Genomic DNA, 17,850 nt, shown 5'->3' with positions numbered 1-17,850 from the left:
CCAAAATAGCTGTAAAGGTTGTTTTTACATGATATTGAGATTTATTTAAAAATACCATCTTGAAAGCCCATAAAATGTTTCATTGAATGGTAAGGTGAGAGAAGCTGTTAAAAAGGTATTTTTAAAAATGGAATGCAGATCCAAATGAAAATAGAAAAGTTAAACGTAAAACCATAAATTGAGCCGATTTTAAAAGAATTTGAGACTAAACTTGCCATAGAAGTAAAAACAAATGTAAAAAATAAGTACGTCGAAAGCAAGTCGTCTGGGAAGGAGTTAGTTGGATCAGTAGACAATTAGTGCTCAGCGGGACAAGGTCACAGCAAAATAAAATAAAATTATTTGCTTTGGTCTTTACTGAGGATGTTGGGCAAGAGACAAACACTGGAAGCTATCTTTGATATGTCAGGTCAATAAAATTGTGTAACTGGAAGATGTTATAGAGCAGCTGGACAGACTAAAGATTAATAAATCATCAAGCTCAGATAGTACTCATCTAAGAGTGCTAAAATCAAATATGTAATTGTGGGCCTGTTAACTAACAGTCTGCAAATCATTGTTTAAAATTCAGTCACAGTGCTTGAAGACTGAGAGGTGGCTACTGTTAACAAAAGTTTTGAAAAGGGCTCTAAGGGTAAAAGGGGATGAACTTTGGATTATTCGCATGCCTTTCTCAGAAGTTCAAGGGGAATTACATTCAGATAACTATTTTCTCTTCCCTGTGGAGGGCTTACAATCTTAAGTTTGTACCTGATGCATGGGGGTTAAGTGACTTGCCCAAGGTCACAAAATGTGGCAATGAGATTTGAACCTGGGTTCTCTGGTTATTGACCTGGTGCTCTAACCATTAGGCTGCTACTCTACTCTGAGGAAAAACTGTTAACCTGCCATTGTTGTTGGGCAAAATGATAAATATTTTGTTTAAAAACAGAATTGCAAGAGTCAAAGATGAGCATAATTTGTAATGGAGAAGACACAGCATACATTTCGTAATGCAAGACTGCTGATCTATTAGAATATTTTGAAGATGGAAATAAACATGCCGCAACTAGGTTTTGAAAAGGTATTTGATAGTCTTGAAAGACTTCTCAGGAAATGTAAACCTGGGACAGATGGTAATAACCTACTGTGGGTTGGTAATCTAAAAAAAACATAAATAGGAGACATCATTGTACTATCATTTTTCCTAGTGGAGATAAGCAGACAACACAAAATTATTCAAAGTTAATAAAACATGAGCAGACTGTGAGGAGCTGCAAAAGGGCTTTAAGAGAATGGGAACTAGATATCTAAATGGCAGATTTAAGTTTGTGAAAATTATTCACATTGGAAGAGAAAAATCTCATAAATACAGAATGCCATGTTCCATGTTGGAGAGTCACCACCTAGGAAAAGGATCATGCAATCGCTGAATAATGTGTTGAAATCCTCAGCTCAGTGTTGGATGGTCAAAGAAGCAAATAGAATATCTGGAAAGAAACAGATTGTAATGCCTTTGTATCAGTTCATGGTGCAATCACATCTTGAGTATTTTATGCAGTTTTGGTCAACCCAGCTCAAAAAATGTATATAACAAAATTAGAAAAAATACAAAAAAGAGCAAGGGAACGGTCTTCATGAAGAGAGGCTAAACAGATTAGAGTTTGTCAGCTAGGACTTGAAGTGACAGCTGAGAGGTTTTATAAATCAGGAGTGATTTGGAATGGCTATTTATAATTTTAAATCATACTAGACAGGGTATTCCATGAAATTAACAGGTAGCAGATTTAAAACAAATCAGAGAAAGTGTGTGTGTCATTTAGTACAAGCTTCGAAATTTGTTACCAGAGGATGTGATGAAGCTGTCTAGATAGCCAGGTTTGGATAAATTCCTGAATTAAGTTTTTTAACCAGCTGATAGCCAGTCGGAGTTACGGACAGCCTTCACTTACCCTCAGAGTGAGAAACAAGAAATAGATGTATTTCTTGAGATCTACAAGTTAGTTCACAATGATCTGGATTGGCCACAGTCTTCAGAGACCTTTCTTGTTGTGACCAAACATGGCACATCTCATGTTAATACTAACCCAAGCTTGGAGAATCAAACTAGGTACGGTTAGCATGATAGCGTGTAACACTCATCTAAGTCACTGGGCCAGTCAAGGTGCTTTTAAGTAAAATAAGGAAATGTATTTGTCATTCTTGGATTGATTTCTGATGAGAACTTATTTTACTTGTGTGAACTTCAGTCCCACATTAGGATGATTGTGTCCACTGAGCTACTACTTCCAACCTTTACTGTATACTAGTAAAAAAGGCCCGTTTCTGGCACAAATGAAACATGCGCTAGCAAGGTTTTCCGCGGCGTGTGTCTGAGAGTGACTGTGTGAGAGAGAGTGAATGTGCAAGTGTGTGGGTGCGAGTGTGTGTATGTGAGACAGTGAGTGTCCTCCCCGCTCAGGTCTCAGGACCCCCTCTCAGGTCTCAGGACCCGCAAGACACATGTTGTGTGTGTGTGTGTGGGCACTCCCTTGCACATCAATTCCCCCTTTTCCCATCATGTTCCTCAACCTCAGTGCATCATCATTTTCCTTGTAGCTCCCCATCCTGTCTTCCATTATCTCATTACCTGCTCACCCTTTTCACCCAATGTCCAAGTCTCCATCCTCCCAATCAATCACTGCTGTTCCCCCAATCCCCAATCTGCTTTTCCATTCTTTCCTTTGTCTGTCCCCATCCCAGGCTCCAGAGACAGTGTGTGTGTTCTTTTTGTGGGTTACCTTTTTTTGCGGCTCCCAGTCTTCTTTTTTTCCGCTGCCGTGTCTCCGCTACCATTCAGCTGTCCAAGAGCAACATTGATTGGTCCATTGTGCGTCTTACACATTTTGTTCCGTCGCCTAGCAACGTTTCGGCGATGGTAGTCGTTCCTTATTTCTTGCAGGCCGTTCTGATGGGTCCGCGATGCGTCTGACGTCCCGTTTCGTCAAGCGATGCAATTCGCTGAGTCAGTGCTCCGCCCTCGACGTCATCACGTGACGTGAGGGCGGGGCAGACACTCATGGAGAAAAAGCGATCTACACAACTACAAATTTAGAACGTTGGGAGATTTGAGGCCTTATTAGAACGTTGGAGGTGCGTTTTATATAGAGAGATATCTAGTGAATTATACTGCATTCTCTCCACTGTATATCCAGAGAGAGACCCTTCCTCCCTTGCCCTGTGCAGTCTGAGCACGCTCCTTGAGTCTTGATTGGTATTTTATTACATACCCTTTTAGAAGCAGGGGAGAGTTATTTGTGTTATAAATCAGATACAGTTTTAATTTGGGTCTCTTCCATGATAGCTATAGAATGCTAGGATTGGTGAGATAAGCAAAGCCTTCTCTGATACTTACTGTCTACTAATTGTGGTTTACATTTTTTCACAGGTTATTTCTCATTATCAGTGCAAAGAACAGCGTGACATACACAGATTTGAGAAAATCAGCAACATAATTAAACAATTCAAGCTGAGCTGCAGGTAAGGATAATGTAGGGGTGGCCTTGTCAAATTTCCTTTGCACTTAGGAGCCAGCTGTTGTGACCTCTCTCATTATCTACCTCCCCTTCCCAGGTTTACTTTAAGGCCTGAGTTACAAAGGCTGTTTTCCCAATCTGTGTCTGAGAGGAGAGCTTAATAAATCAGGTTCTTAATGCGACACTGCACAGTCTAGAAGAAGTTGATTGCCTTTTTCCACCTCTACCCCTATGCTGTCAGCAGCATGTTAATAATCTGATGGCTAAACTGCCTCGAGTGCAGCTGTTTTGCTTTACATATCACCATGGCCAAGGTCCCCGCAGTTTCTTCTTCTCTGCACTGTACCATCACCAGTGTGTCCCTTACCCCTAATAAGTCGGTCACTTGGATTTGTCTGCCCTTATTTAATTAGATTCTATAGACTGTTATACTAGGAGAGCTTTTCACTTCAGCTTGTGCAGCTTCCTTGGTCTGTCAAAAGCTGCCTTTGAAAATGTAAAGTCTTCTTTGATTCTAGTTAGCTTGAGATATTCCAGAAAGTCCATATTAGAGCTAGGGATCAGAACCCAGAGTTTTCTTGGAGCCATCTATATAGTAAACTTGATAGATTATATCTCTGATCTATGCTCATTCCTAGACCCTCCTTTGTACACTCTCAAATCAGCTGAATTTAAGAAAAAAAAATATGGACTGAATTTCAAATGTGAGTGAGTTAGTTGCCTCTTGTTTCCAGCTAGAAAAATTCTTCATGTCTCCTACAGCTTTTCTTTTTGGACAGTTTTCAGCATTGTTTTTCATAACAGCATAAGAGTAGCCATACTGGGTCAGACCAGTGATTCATCTACAAAAATGGTATGGGATTTGCGTTGCAAACTGTATGAGGAGAGACTTGCTGACCTGAACATGTACACCTTGGAGGAAAGGAGAAACAGGGCTGACATGATGTTCAGATATTTGAAATGTGTTAATCCGCAAACAAACCTTTTCCGGAGATGGGAAGGCGGTAGAACTAGAGGACGTGAATTGAGGTTGAAGGGGGGCAGACTCAGGAGTAATGTTGGGAAGTATTTTTTTTTTTTCACAGAGAGGGTGGTGGATATGTGGAATACCCTCCCGCAGAAGGTGGTGGAGATGAAAACGGTAATGGAATTCAAACGTGTGCGATAAACACAAAGGAATCCTGTTTTAGAAGGAATGGATCTACGAAATCTTAGCAGAGATTAGGTGGCAACGCTGGTAATTGGGAAGCAGAACTGATGCAGGGCAGACTTCTACGGTCTACGCCCTGATCTTGACTGAATAGATATGGATGGGCTGGAGTGTAAATTTTAAGGGGGTTTTTGACATTAGCTTCAGAACTTAGTACAGATCAAACTCTGGTATAAAGTATCACATACCATGTATAATGAGTTTATCTTGTTGGGCAGACTGGGTAGACCGTGCAGGTCTTTGTCTGCCATCATTTGCTATGTTACCTGGCAGAAACCCAAATTGTGGCAACATTCCATACTACAAATACCAGGTCAAGCAGTTGCTTCCCCATGTCTGTCTCAATAGCAGACTGACCTTTCCTTCAGGAACTTGTCCAAACCTTTTTTTTTTTTTTTTTTTTAAACCCAGATACACTAACTGCTGTTACCACATCCTCCAGCAGAGTTCTAGAGTTTTAACTATTCATTGAGTGAAAAAATATTTTCTCTTATTTGTTTTAAAAATATTTCCATGGAACTTCCTTGAGTGTCCCCTAGTCTTTGTACTTTTGGAACAAGTAAAAATCGATTTACTTCTACTTGTTCTACACCACTCTGGATTTTGTAGACCTCAATCATATCTCCCCTCATCCATTATTTTTTTTTTCTCTCCAAGCTGAAGAACCCTAACCTCTAGTCTTTCCTCATACGAGAGGAGTTCCACCCCCTTTATCATTTTGGTCGCCCTTTGCACCTTTTCTAATGCCGCTATATCTGAGATACGGTGACCAGAACTGAACGCAATACTCAAGGTGCGGTCACACCATGGAGTGATAGGCATTATAGTATTTTTGATCTTATTCACCATCCCTTTCCTAATTATTCCTAGCATCCTGTTAGATGATTTTTTTTTTTTTTTTTTTGGCCACCACAGCCACACACTGAGCAGAAGATTTTAGTGTATTGAGTACAACGATGCGTAGATCTTTTTCAACAGCAGTCCATTCTGAGCTTAAATGGTGTTATCCTTAGTGCCTCCAGCAGATGAGTCCAGGGTTGTATCTGTCCACCAGCAGGTGGATATAGAGAGAGTCAAACAAGGCAGTGATACCAGATGATCAGCCCCTCCATCAGTTAGTATATTTCTATCTCCAGCAGGTAGTGGACGGCTTCTCATCAGCTCCTGGATTCAATGTTGCTGGAGTTCTCCTGGGCTGCCTGGCCAGTTGAGATGGAGTGTTTGGCCAAGGAAGCCTTCTTTGGGGGCATAACTGGTCTCCAGGTCCCTGCCTCACCCTGATATACCCCTTCTCTCCATTGCTGGCTTGGCTGTCTGTGGCTGAGGTTTCCTTCCTCACAACTGGGGGAAAAAAAAAAGTACTCAACTAGAAACTCCCCCCCCCCCCCCAATTACTTGGGACTCGGTGCTCTTTGCATAACGCCTGAACAACAGCTTTGAATGAGAGAGCTGGTGTGGACGGGCTTTGCTGGGAGGTCCCACTGCTTCGGTGTATCTCACTTCTGTTGGTGAGTGCTGGTTTTTCTCTCCCTCCTTCCGGGCGGCAGGAAAATGTGAGGAAGGTTTACAGTTCTTTATAGTTCTGTTATTCTTGGCTACTGCTTTCGGATGTTACATACTAACTGATGGAGGTGCTGACCGTGTGGTATCACTGCCTTCAGTTTGACTATCTCTATCTCCACCTGTTTGTAAACTGATACAACCCACCAGTCCTGGATTCATCCTTTTGCAACTAAAAGAAAATTATCAGGTAAGACAAGTTTACCATAGTTATGCCTAACACTGTATTTTATCACGCTCATCTTTCTGCCCACTTATGGTCTGAAGCCTTGCTGAATGAATACACGGTGTCTGGAAAAAATGTCTTACATAGTTTCAAAATACTTCGCAATTGTTTAAACAATTAGCATTAGCAAATGCTCTGCACTCTATGCTTTATTTTGTTGCAAAAATTTAAGCAACTTTATCTTCTTTGCTAAATGCCATTTTGCTAAAATGGATCTTAATAGTCACTTGAGTGATGTCATTGAATAAAAAGGATCATCCAGTTTTTACAGCATCTTGCAGTCACGCCTGTCAATAATAATTTTTTAATAGTACGTTTTTGGATTATTTGGGGAAATGTTGGATCGTCTTTTTTTTTTTTTCTGTGTATACTAGGAAAAAAGGCCCGTTTCAGAAAGCAATGAAACAGGCGCTAGCAAGGTTTTCCTGGGAGTGTGAGAGTGAGTGTGTGTGACAGAGAGTGAGACTGGGAGCGAGAGTGTGTGTGTGAGTGATTGTGTGCCAAGGTCTCCCCTACCCTCCCTCCCAGTTGGACTGTTTTCCGGTCCCCTCCCTCCCCTCCTAGTTCCAGGTCCCCTCCCCCCCCCTCACAGTTCCAGGGTTTGGGATCACAGTTCCAGGGTTATTCCTCGCCCTCCCTCTCTCCCTCCCAGTTCAAGACCTCGCCCTCCATCCCTCCCAGAATACCCTCTTCAACCCTTCACCTTGGGGAAAAAAGAAAAAGCTCTGTACGGTAATTTGCAGTGCCGGTGCTTCTGGGCTTCCTAGGAGAGTGGGAGGGATTCCTTTGTTTGGAGCGCAGCCTTCCTGAGGCACCTGGATGCTAGCAAGTGTGAGTCTGCATCTTTCCTTGTAGGGAAGCGGTAGCGCAGGTGAATGCACATCTGTGGCAGCAGAGAGAGTGAAACGCGGCTGGTGATGTGGGCAGCGGAGAGCACCATCAGGAGGCTGTCTGAGGGGTGCTTGTCATCAGGGTGGTAGATTTGGGGGAGTCTGTCTTCTTTCCATGCTCCTGCAATGTCTGTGGCGTAACGTTGCTCCTGAAATGTTTGGAGGGGGCGGGCGGCGCCATTGCGGAGCGCAGTAAATCGTCTTGTTTCTTTTTTTCATGACCCACCCTCGACGTCATGACGTTTTGACGCGAGGGCGGGGTGGCTCTGCAATGCGATTCGTAGAGTGTCATTGCTCCGCCCTCCACGTCATGACGTTTTGACGTGAGGGCGAGGCAGACACATGGGGGGAAAAAGAAAAATTCCGATGTACACCACCATGCAAGAGGAAGTTGCAACTTCATTTAGAACGTTAGGGATGCGAATTATGTCCGGAAGGGGCGTGCTGAGGGCGGGTCTATGAGTGAGAGTGAGTGGTGCATGAGTGACAGTGAGTGATGCTGACAGCCTAGCCTACCAACAGTGCAGGACTTCAGTGTGTCCCTGCCACAGAGTGAGCTTCAGAATGTTCGCAGTGAGAATTATTTATATAGATGTGTATGTAAACCCCCCCCCCCCTTTTTCTTGAGTTTACTATTAACGTTACCTACACAATTCTCTGTACTTTCTTCTATGGGACCTTACTTAGTTGCAGCTCTCCACTGAGAGCCAGAGCTACTAGCCATGACCTTGGCATCCTTTAATTGTATGGATTTCCCACTTCACTCGTGTTTCCATTTTCTTCAGTGGCCAGGCATTGGGTCAAATACCATGAAGTCTATCTTCTGCTAAATTACTGGCTTCCACAGCCTATACTTGTAGACTATTTCAAGCCTTGTCATCTTCTGTAAGGGTCTTAAACAAAAATTAAAATCCAACACTAGCTCCCTTCCATATCATGTTATAAAGTTTCTTCTAATAATACACAAGTAGCAAAAGTAATCAAATGAGTTCTTTTGGCTTTCATGATGTAACATAATAGATGACGACAGAGAAAGATCTGTATGGTCCATCCAGTCTGCCCAACAAAATAAACTCATATGTGCTACTTTGTGTATACCTGACCTTGATTTGTATCTGCCATTTTCAGGGTACAGACCATAGAAGTCTGCCCAGCACTAGCCCCGCCTCCCACCACCGGTGCTGCCACCCAATCTCCGCTAAGCTTCTGAGGATCCATTCCTTCTGAACAGGATTCCTTTATGTTTATCCCACGCATTTTTGAATTCCGTTACCATTTTCATCACCACCTCCCGCGAGAGGGCATTCCAAGTATCCACAACTCTCTCCGTGAAAAAAAAATTCCTGACATTTTTCTTGTCTGCCCCCCTTCAATCTCATTTCATGTCCTCTAGTTCTACCACCTTCCCACCTTCAATCTCATTTCATGTCCTCTAGTTCTACCACCTTCCCATCTCCGTAAAAGGTTCGTTTTTGGATTAATACCTTTCAAATATTTGAACGTCTGTATCATATCACCCCTGTTTCTCCTTTCCTCCAGGCTATACATGTTCTGATCAACAAGTCCCTCCTCATACGTCTTGTAATGCAAATCCCATACCATTTTTGTAGCTTTTGTTTGCACTGCTTCAATTCTTTTTACATCCTTTACAAGATACGGCCTCCAAAACTGAACACAATACTCCAGGTGGGGCCTCACCGACGACTTGTACAGGGGCATCAACACCTCCTTTCTTCTGCTGGTCACACCTCTCTCTATACAGCCTAGCAATCTTCTTGCTTCAGCCACCGCCTTGTCACACTGTTTCATCGCCTTCGGATTCTCAGATACTATCACCCCAAGATCTCTCTCCCCGTCTGTACATTTCAGACTCTCACCGCCTAACACATACGTCTCCTGTGGATTTCTACTCCCTAAGTGCATCACTTTGCATTTCTTTGCATTGAATTTTAATTGCCAAACCTTAGACCATTCTTCTAGCTTCTGCAGATCCTTTTTCATGTTTTCCACTCCTTCCGGGGTGTCCACTCTGTTACAAATCTTGGTATCCCTCTGCAAAAAGCAAACTTTACTTTCTAACCCTTCAGCAATGTCACTCACAAATATATTGAACAGAATCGGCCCCAGCACCAATCCCTGAGGCACTCCACTACTCACCTTTCCCGCATCCGAGTGAATTCCATTAACCACCACCCTCTGGCGTCTTTCCATCAACCAGTTCCTAATCGAGTTCACCACATCAGGTCCTATCTTCAGCCTGTCAAGTTTATTCAAGAGCCTTCTGTGGGGAACCGTGTCAAAAGCTTTGCTGAAATCTAAGTAGATTACGTCTATAGCACGTCCATGATTCAATTCTCCGGTCACCCAGTCAGAGAATTCAAGAGATTCGTTTGGCACGATTTACCTTTGGTAAAACCATGTTGTCTCGGATCTTGCAACTTATTGGCTTCTAGGAAATTCACTATCCTTTCCTTCAGCATCGCTTCCATTACTTTTCCAATAACCGAAGTGAGGCTTACCAGCCTGTAGTTTCCAGCTTCTTCCCTATCGCTACTTTTGTGAAGAGGGACCACATCTGCTCTTCTCCAATGCCACAAAACCTCTCCCGTCTCCAAGGATTTATTATACAAATCTTTGAGGACCCGCCAGAACCTGTCTGAGCTCCCTCAATATCCTGGGGTGGATCCTGTCCAGTCCCATGGCTTTGTGCACCTTTTAGATTTTCAAGTTGTTCTTACACACTCTCTTCTGTGAACGGTGCTATATCCACTCCATTTTCATATGTACTTTTGCCAGTCAATCGTGGTCCTTCTCCAGGATTTTGTTCTGTGAAAACAGAACAAAAGTGTCTGTTTGCAAATTTTTTTTATTTCTTAATCATTATCTACATAGCAGTTCGCAGCATCTTTTAGTCTCAACAATTCCCTTTTTAATCTTCCTCCTTTCACTAATATACCTGAAGAAATTTTTGTCACCCCTCCTTACATTTCTAGCCGTTTCTGAGGATCCATTCCTTCTGAACAGGATTCCTTTGTTTATCCCACGCATTTTTGAATTCTGTTACCGTTGTCATCACCACCTCCTGCGGGAGGACATTCCAAGTATATACCACTCTCTCTCTCTCTCTCTCTCTCTCTCTCTGAAAAACTACTTCCTGACCTTAGTGTGGGAGAAACCCGTACAAGGGCAAGCTAAGGACACTATCTACTGCAGCTTAGTAAAAGGATCCCATTGAGATTCTTGTACTAGGGATCACTTGTTACTTCATTTTCCTTTTGCCCATCATATTAAGTATAAGAGAGATCACACTGATTTCTTTTCATGTGAAGCCACTATTCATTGGAATTCTTTGCCCAGTGATATGAGTAGAATCCTATTTTTCTTTTTTTTCCCATTATTATTTTGTGTGTAGTTGTAATCCCTAGAAATGTCTAGGTAATTTTGTTTTAGTTTGTAATCTGCACGGCACCTATCTGGTGAGTTGCAGACAGTAAGTACCTGTATTGTATTGTATTTTGGGCAGCACATAGCTCAAACTTACAGAGCTGAGTTGTACAGATATTAAACAGAACAACTGTTATGGAGCTATGCCAGCAGCAAATCTGAGGAAAAGATAGGAGAAGATTGGGTACTGGGGAAGAGTCAGGGGGGCCACACTTAGGGTAGATGGGGGCTGCCACTGAAGAACCCTGATTTATGGTAAACTATTGAGAAACTTTCACTTAGTTTTTATTTATTTAACTAAAATGCAGTACATCAATTCTTCCATTCACGTGTTCATCGATATTTTTGTCGCTTTCCATATCTTAATTGAATCAGTCATTTCCTTTGTGCAAAGAACAGTCCCAAATACTGCTTATTCTTTTCATGTCTATGTAAACTGCAGCCTTCTTTCTCCTTCCCCTAAGTATTGGTGCATTAAATTTGCAGATATTATCACTTAAGTTAAAATACTCCAGGAGTGACAGCCCGATTGCTCCCAAAAGGTCTGTAACGTGCCAACGAAATACAATTACCGATGAGTAAAGAGTTGCTGTATTTCTGTACCATTTAGGTTTATAGCACTAGTGAGTCCAGATTCTGACTTCTGTTTTAGAGATACTCTTGATTTAGACCTTATCTGCTGCAGTTAAAGTGTTGCCTAACAGTCTTGCTAACATGAGTGCTGAGGTAGCTTTATCATGGCCTTGCTGTTTTCTCTTCCCTGCAGTAAACTGGCAGCTTCCTTCCAGAGCATGGAGGTTAGGAACTCCAACTTTGCTGCTTTCATCGACATCTTTACCTCAAACACCTACGTGATGGTGGTGATGTCTGACCCCTCTATCCGTAAGTATAAACAGAACAGCTGGTTGTTGTGTAGTAAACCTCGCTTTCTGTCATTTGGGAGCAGTTATTTTTGAAAGGTGAACATAGATGTTTGGGTTTTCTTTTTTTCTTGTGGTACATAAGCCTGAGGAAAACTCTGGCACAAAGCCATTCAGTTATGTAGTGGTAAAATATGTTACTGAATCATTGCATGGGCTATATTGTAAGGAGACAAAATTGAGCAGCGGTGACTTCATTTAATCCAAACTATTTTATGTTTAAAACAAAATATAGTCTGGCTAATGTTGCAGCTTGTGTGAATAAGAGTACAGAACTCACAATTTCTCCTATTTTTTTAGAAGAGGAGAGGTGTGCATGTCTCTGAGGGAGTGGGATCTGTAACTTTTATAAGTTTGATGGTATCCCATTCTAGATCACACCCCTTCTTAGATGGAAAGTAGTTCTTGGCATAGCACTCAGGACATTCAGTTAGTTGTGGATATGTTAACCTGACATAACACGCTCTACATGGCATAAGAACATAAGGATTGTCCTACTGGGTCAGACTAAAGGTCCATCTAGCCCAGAATCATGTTTCTAACAGTGGCCAGTCCAAGCTACAAGTACCTGGTAGAGTCCCAAAAAGCAGCAAGATTCTATTCTATTTAATCCCAACGATAGGCAGATCTTAATAAGTTTATTGACTTGTCCTCCAGGAACTTGTCCACATTTTTTTAAACCCAGCTATGTTAACTGCTTTTATCATTTGCTCTGGTAAATTTGCATATTGCTTATCTAAATGTAAGTTCAACATTCGTGGAAGCAATGAAGACTGTGCTGCATAGTGGATTTGTTTACAATGACACAGCTCACTGGCAGTTTCCTGGGAGAGTTTCTACTCTACATGTACTAAAGAATGTCATTCTCCCCCACCCCCCCCTGCAAAAAAAAAAAAAAAAAGAGCATTTCATTGTGTTTTATTTGGACATAAGACATCATCTGCCAGCTCTCTGTAGGCGCTTTCAGACATAACCAGAGACTAGACTGCCTCAGCCTGTGAGGCTGATGTAGTACTTCTGCTCAGATTTGCTCAGTTTGTTTTAAATTTGTGCTGAGCATCTCTGATGGATTATTTAAGATCAGGAATATTTTTGACATGATTGAGAAATGACAAGCACATTAGCCAATTTAAGGTTGTCTGTCTGCCCTTTTCACTACCTGGCAATGGGGACAAAATAAATGATTCTAACCAACAAACCTTATCATTTGAGATGTATGTTTTTTGTAAGGTGATGTTCATTGATGCTTTCGTTAAAGCATCTCATGCAATATATCCCTGCCAACATTAGATGATCCATACTGTCAAAAATATATTGATTATTTTATCACTTACTTTGCTGACAGTCTTACAGCTTGAAAGTTTCAAGCAGTCTGTGTTAATGCTGTGAGACCATTTCTAGCCCCTTTCTAGCCCCTCTGACAATCTAGCTACTCCTAAAGAAGGCAGAGTATTTACAAGAGAGAGTAATACCTTCACAGTATCTATAACCATGCCTCCCAAACTGTGGTGTGGGATCCCTAAATGAGATCACAGAAACAGGGTTGCTCCCCCTCCCTCTGGACTTCCATGGTGACCTATGTATAATAGTGGCAGTCAGCATGGGGCTTATGAGTTGCAGAATATTCACAGTTCTACCCCCTCTTGTCTGTGTGGGCTTCCTCTTAGAGTAGAAACTCATGGGTCTTTGGTTGCCAATTGACACACGGCCCTGTGCTGTCTATCATTGTTGCAACCACTTTGGAAAAGTAGGTGAAGGAAGGGGCTGGGGGTGGAGAGCAGAGGTCTTCTATTTTGTTTTCATCATTTTCTGGGATCATGTGAACTTTTAAGTGTTAAAAAGGGGTCATACTGGGTAAAAGTTTGGGAATCACTGATATTAACTGCTACACTTTTGAAAAGTTAAGACCTTGTTAATGTAAGGACATTGTTTCCAGTTCGTTGCCATCTGCACCATGAGAGCACTGCCTTTCATATGGTGAGTAGGACCTGGCCATTTCCAGAGACATAGCTCATCTTATTGGTCTTTTTCCAGCCTCTGCAGCAACGCTAATCAACATTCGTAATGCCAGAAAGCACTTTGAGAAGCTGGAACGAGTGGATGGGCCAAAGCACACCCTGCTCATGCGCTGAACACATTCCAAAAAGAGCTTTTCTGACCTTTGTTGAAAAAAACTTGGGGCTTTATGGAAAATGGAACATCCTGGATTATTTTTCTCAATCTGGACATGCTGAAATAACACTTTTTACTACTGCAGTGCTTTTTTGGTTTGGTTTTCAAAATGGTAAGACACTATTTGCACAAAGTGACTTCTGGATATGCATCAGATTCTTCTCTGATTCTATGGTCATCTGTCAACCTGAGAAAATGCTGCGAAAGATTAATGTCCAGAGAACAGGGTACATGTTACACTGCAGCCTCAAGCATTCTCAATGCACAGAACTATTAAGAATTCAACTCATGTGATAAAATTAAATGTTATGCATATATGTAGGAATTTGGTGTTTTATTTCAAAAAATACACACACTCGCGCTCATTCTGAATAGATTCCTCCTTACATTGCATATTGAAACACACATTTTCTGCTTTCAATTTTTTATTTTCCTTTTCTTAAATGAAGAATGAGGCCCAAGCTTTTCTTCATACTCCTTGTCTTAGAAAATATCATCTGGCCAACTTCATCCCTAATGCAGAATTTTGTCACCACACACACAAATGTATGTTTTTTTTATTTCTAAAACACTGATCTATCACCTTCCTGAAAAATCATTCAAAGCGGTTTACAAATTATTAGAATTGCAACATTCATAACAATAAAACATCAAAAAAAGTCATTTGGTGAAACATGTCTGTAACTCCCTATAAGAAGCCCATTGCCTGATTGTCCACAATTCTCTTATTCCACGCTCTCCAGGAGGGCATCCGTAAAGAGGTAGGTTTTTAATTTTTTTTCTTTTTCAGAACAACAAATTTGTGTCTGCCCATACATCTTTCTGGAAAGTGAATTGCATAGTTAGGGACCACTGTAGAAAAAGCCTGACTTGTGAGAGCAGTTTTCCTCATCCTCTTGCCTTATCTCTGCCTGTTGTATCATTGCAGACCCTGCTTGATCTCCATTCATCTCCCACCCTTACAACTGCCTTAGTATCTTTTCTGCATGTTGGTATTTATGCAGTCTTCTGTTTTGTCTCCACTTTTCATTTGTAGGCAGTTCCACTCGCATGCCACCCTCTCAGTAAAGACATAGGCCCTAGCTTTCCTCTTAGCCTCCCTACATTCATCTTTACATTGAGTGTCACTTTCTATTAAAATGCCACCTTCCTGTTCTTTATTGAAAGCAGCTGGGCATTTGTTTATATTTTCTTTTTCTCAGACTATTTCTGTAGGGCTTTCCCTATACCAGCAGCTGCTGCCAAAGATAGTCAACCAGAAAGCACACAAATGAGCGTTGTAACTTTTGAACATTTGAACCAAAATAGCTTTCAGAAAGCAGAACTCTGTTCTTTTTCTCATCCAGTCCTATTTGGATGGCTGATGGCAGATATTGGCAGTTTTTAATATCCTCTTTATCTCTCCATGTGTTTTTTTTTTTTTTGTCCCCTTTTGATGTCATGTTAATACTCTTCTATGACGGCTGTACTCTGTCTGTATTTACTATCAGTGTAGCTGATACCTAAAATTAATTTGCAGTTATATCTTGTGTGTGTGTGTGTTTTTTTTTTTTTTTTGTTTAAACTGAAGAAGCTAGATCTGAGGGTATGACTTCTTTGATAAGATATTGCATGTTTTAGACTGCATAGTGTGCAAAAATGTACAACCAAAAATATGTTGGAATTTTTCACTGATCTCCACATTGTACACTTTTTCTGTGAAAGAATAATTTATAAAAATATTTAAAAACTATTGAAGAACAAGAAACCACATTCTCTGTCACTGCAAACCCAAACTAGCTCCAGTTCCAAAAATTGTCTTAAGAGGGCTGCTTATATGTTTGATAGAACAGATATTTAATAACAGTACTTGAATTGATTTGATTATTCCTGGATGAAGAACTAAACCTCACAGTAGTTCAAAGGCACAGATTGGGGGAGACTATAAGAAAATTTCAGTGTATTTTAAATATCTTTTGGGGCACTGTGAGACTCCAAACTGCCCAAAACACGGCTGCGAGACATTTTTGGCAAATCAAAATTCGAAAGTGCATCACCTTTTTGAGCAAAGCTTCACTGGCTCCCCATCAAAGAGAGAATACATTTTAAGATCAACACAATGACCCACAAGATCATCCACGGTGAATCCCCTGGCTACATGAATGATTTGATTGACCTCCCTGCTAGAAACAGATCTATTTCTTCACGAACTTATCTTAACCTACACCTTCCCAATTGTAGAGGAATTAAATACAAGACCTAGTACGCATCCAGTTTCTCCTTTTTGGGCAGCCAGCTTTGGAACGCTCTACCCAGACCAATCTGATTAATAAACGATGTCTTGCCCTTTAGAAAAATGCTGAAAGCTCATCTCTTTAAGCAAGCCTACCCTAATGCCCCAACCTAATCTCGCCAACCTCCACTCCCAATTCTGGTCTGACTTAAACACCAACCTCCCATCCTTCTCTTTCCATCTCTCTGTAATTTTATCCCTCCTTACCCCTTTTCTCCCAAATTACACTATCCTATCCTGTCTACCCTCTTTTATCCCAGTCATATATTATCTAGCTCAACTTTTATCATACACTACTAAGCCCGACTTTAAGTTGTTTTAATACTGCTTTATTGAAAATTTTATTCTTAACTTTGTATTTCAAATTACTATGTAAGCCACATTGAACCTGCATTGTGTGGGGTACAAATGTAATAAATAATAATAATAATAATCCTAGTAAAGTGGAAACAGCTTGGTGCCATCAAGACACACTGCTGTGATTAGGCCATCCTTCTAAAGTCAGTAACCATGGGATAAAGAAACTGCTGAGGAATGTCACAGTAAGGCCTGAGATTAATTTGAAAGAATTACTGAGGTCTTTGGCGGGACGGGGGAAAATGCTGACTGTTCCAACATTATCAAGATTATTCATGACACATGGCCTGTATGGGAGGCTGGCAAGAAGGGAAGCTGCCTACTGAAGAAAACACATGATGTACCTTATAAGCATTTGCAAACAAGCAAGATGCTGCTCCCATGTGGCGTAAGCTTTGTAGTTTGAGAACAAAGTGTAATTTTTTGGTCTCTGTGCTAAGCAATTCATGTGGCATAAAACAAACAGTCCTTCACCTGCTGACATTCCTAAACTAAACCAGGTAAAGGCAGCGTTATATTCGAGGGATACTTAGAAGCAGCAGGAACATCAAGGCTGCTGAAGACTGAGGGAAAGATGCAAAGTCCAGACGGCTCCTGGAGAAAACCGGTTTCTGTCTGCCATAGGCCTGGAACTGAGGAGAAGATTCACTGTTCCACGGAACAGTGATCCTAAGCCTAAAGCAAAAGCAGCAGTGGAGTAACTCGGCAAGAAGAAAGTGAATGTCCTCTGAATACAACAGAATATCTGGAACAAGACTGCAAGCCACAGCTGAAAATCCAGTCAAAAAAAAAAAAAAAAAAAACTAGAGCTGCAAAAACTGCACCATCCTGCTGCTGTGCAAGGCGGATAGACAACAAGTACTGAGTCAAGGAGTGTGATGACACGCAATCAAGACTTTTTTTTTAGTTTCATAATTACTTTTTGAATATTTTTATAATTTTTCTCTCAGGTAGATCAATGAAACACCTACTTTACTTAGTGTGTTCTCTTAGGCTTCTTGTCTGGGTCTTGCCGTGTCTCAGTAAGTGGAACTGACGTTTCAGCCATCATGCTGTGGCTTTCTTTAGGGGATGCTGTGAGGTCTGCAGTTTCTTTGTGTATAGTAGGTTCTCAAACCTGATTGGATGGGGTTTGGGTGGGAAATTGAGGCAAGAAAGGCTATTTGTCATAATTCTGAATTTTGGTAGGTTGATGACTGAAACATTGGTTCCACTTACTCAGACACTGGAAGACCAGGACAACCTCAACAATCCTACTTTAGTGTATTTCGAACTGGATATTAGACACCTTGCAGCTGCATTTAT

General features: G+C 41.3%; 1 protein-coding gene across 2 annotated transcripts in view; it reads left to right on the top strand.

The window, feature by feature from the left end:
* The window catches only part of RRAGA (Ras related GTP binding A), a 28,664-nt gene extending 13,894 nt beyond the window's left edge, over positions 1-14,770 (top strand). For both annotated transcript variants that reach the window (XM_030209715.1, XM_030209714.1), the window contains 3 exons: positions 3,407-3,498; positions 11,591-11,706; positions 13,779-14,770. In XM_030209715.1, coding sequence (XP_030065575.1) covers positions 3,407-3,498; positions 11,591-11,706; positions 13,779-13,876 — 306 coding nt within the window. In that variant the 3' untranslated portion in view covers positions 13,877-14,770. The remainder of the gene's footprint in view (positions 1-3,406; positions 3,499-11,590; positions 11,707-13,778) is intronic.
* Positions 14,771-17,850: the final 3,080 nt, after the last annotated feature.

This window comes from Microcaecilia unicolor, chromosome 7 (genome assembly GCF_901765095.1).
Source record: "Microcaecilia unicolor chromosome 7, aMicUni1.1, whole genome shotgun sequence".
In the NCBI taxonomy this organism is placed as follows: Eukaryota; Metazoa; Chordata; class Amphibia; order Gymnophiona; family Siphonopidae; genus Microcaecilia; species Microcaecilia unicolor.
Note: the sequence above shows the minus strand (reverse complement) of the source record. Positions and strands in the feature narration are given on the sequence as shown.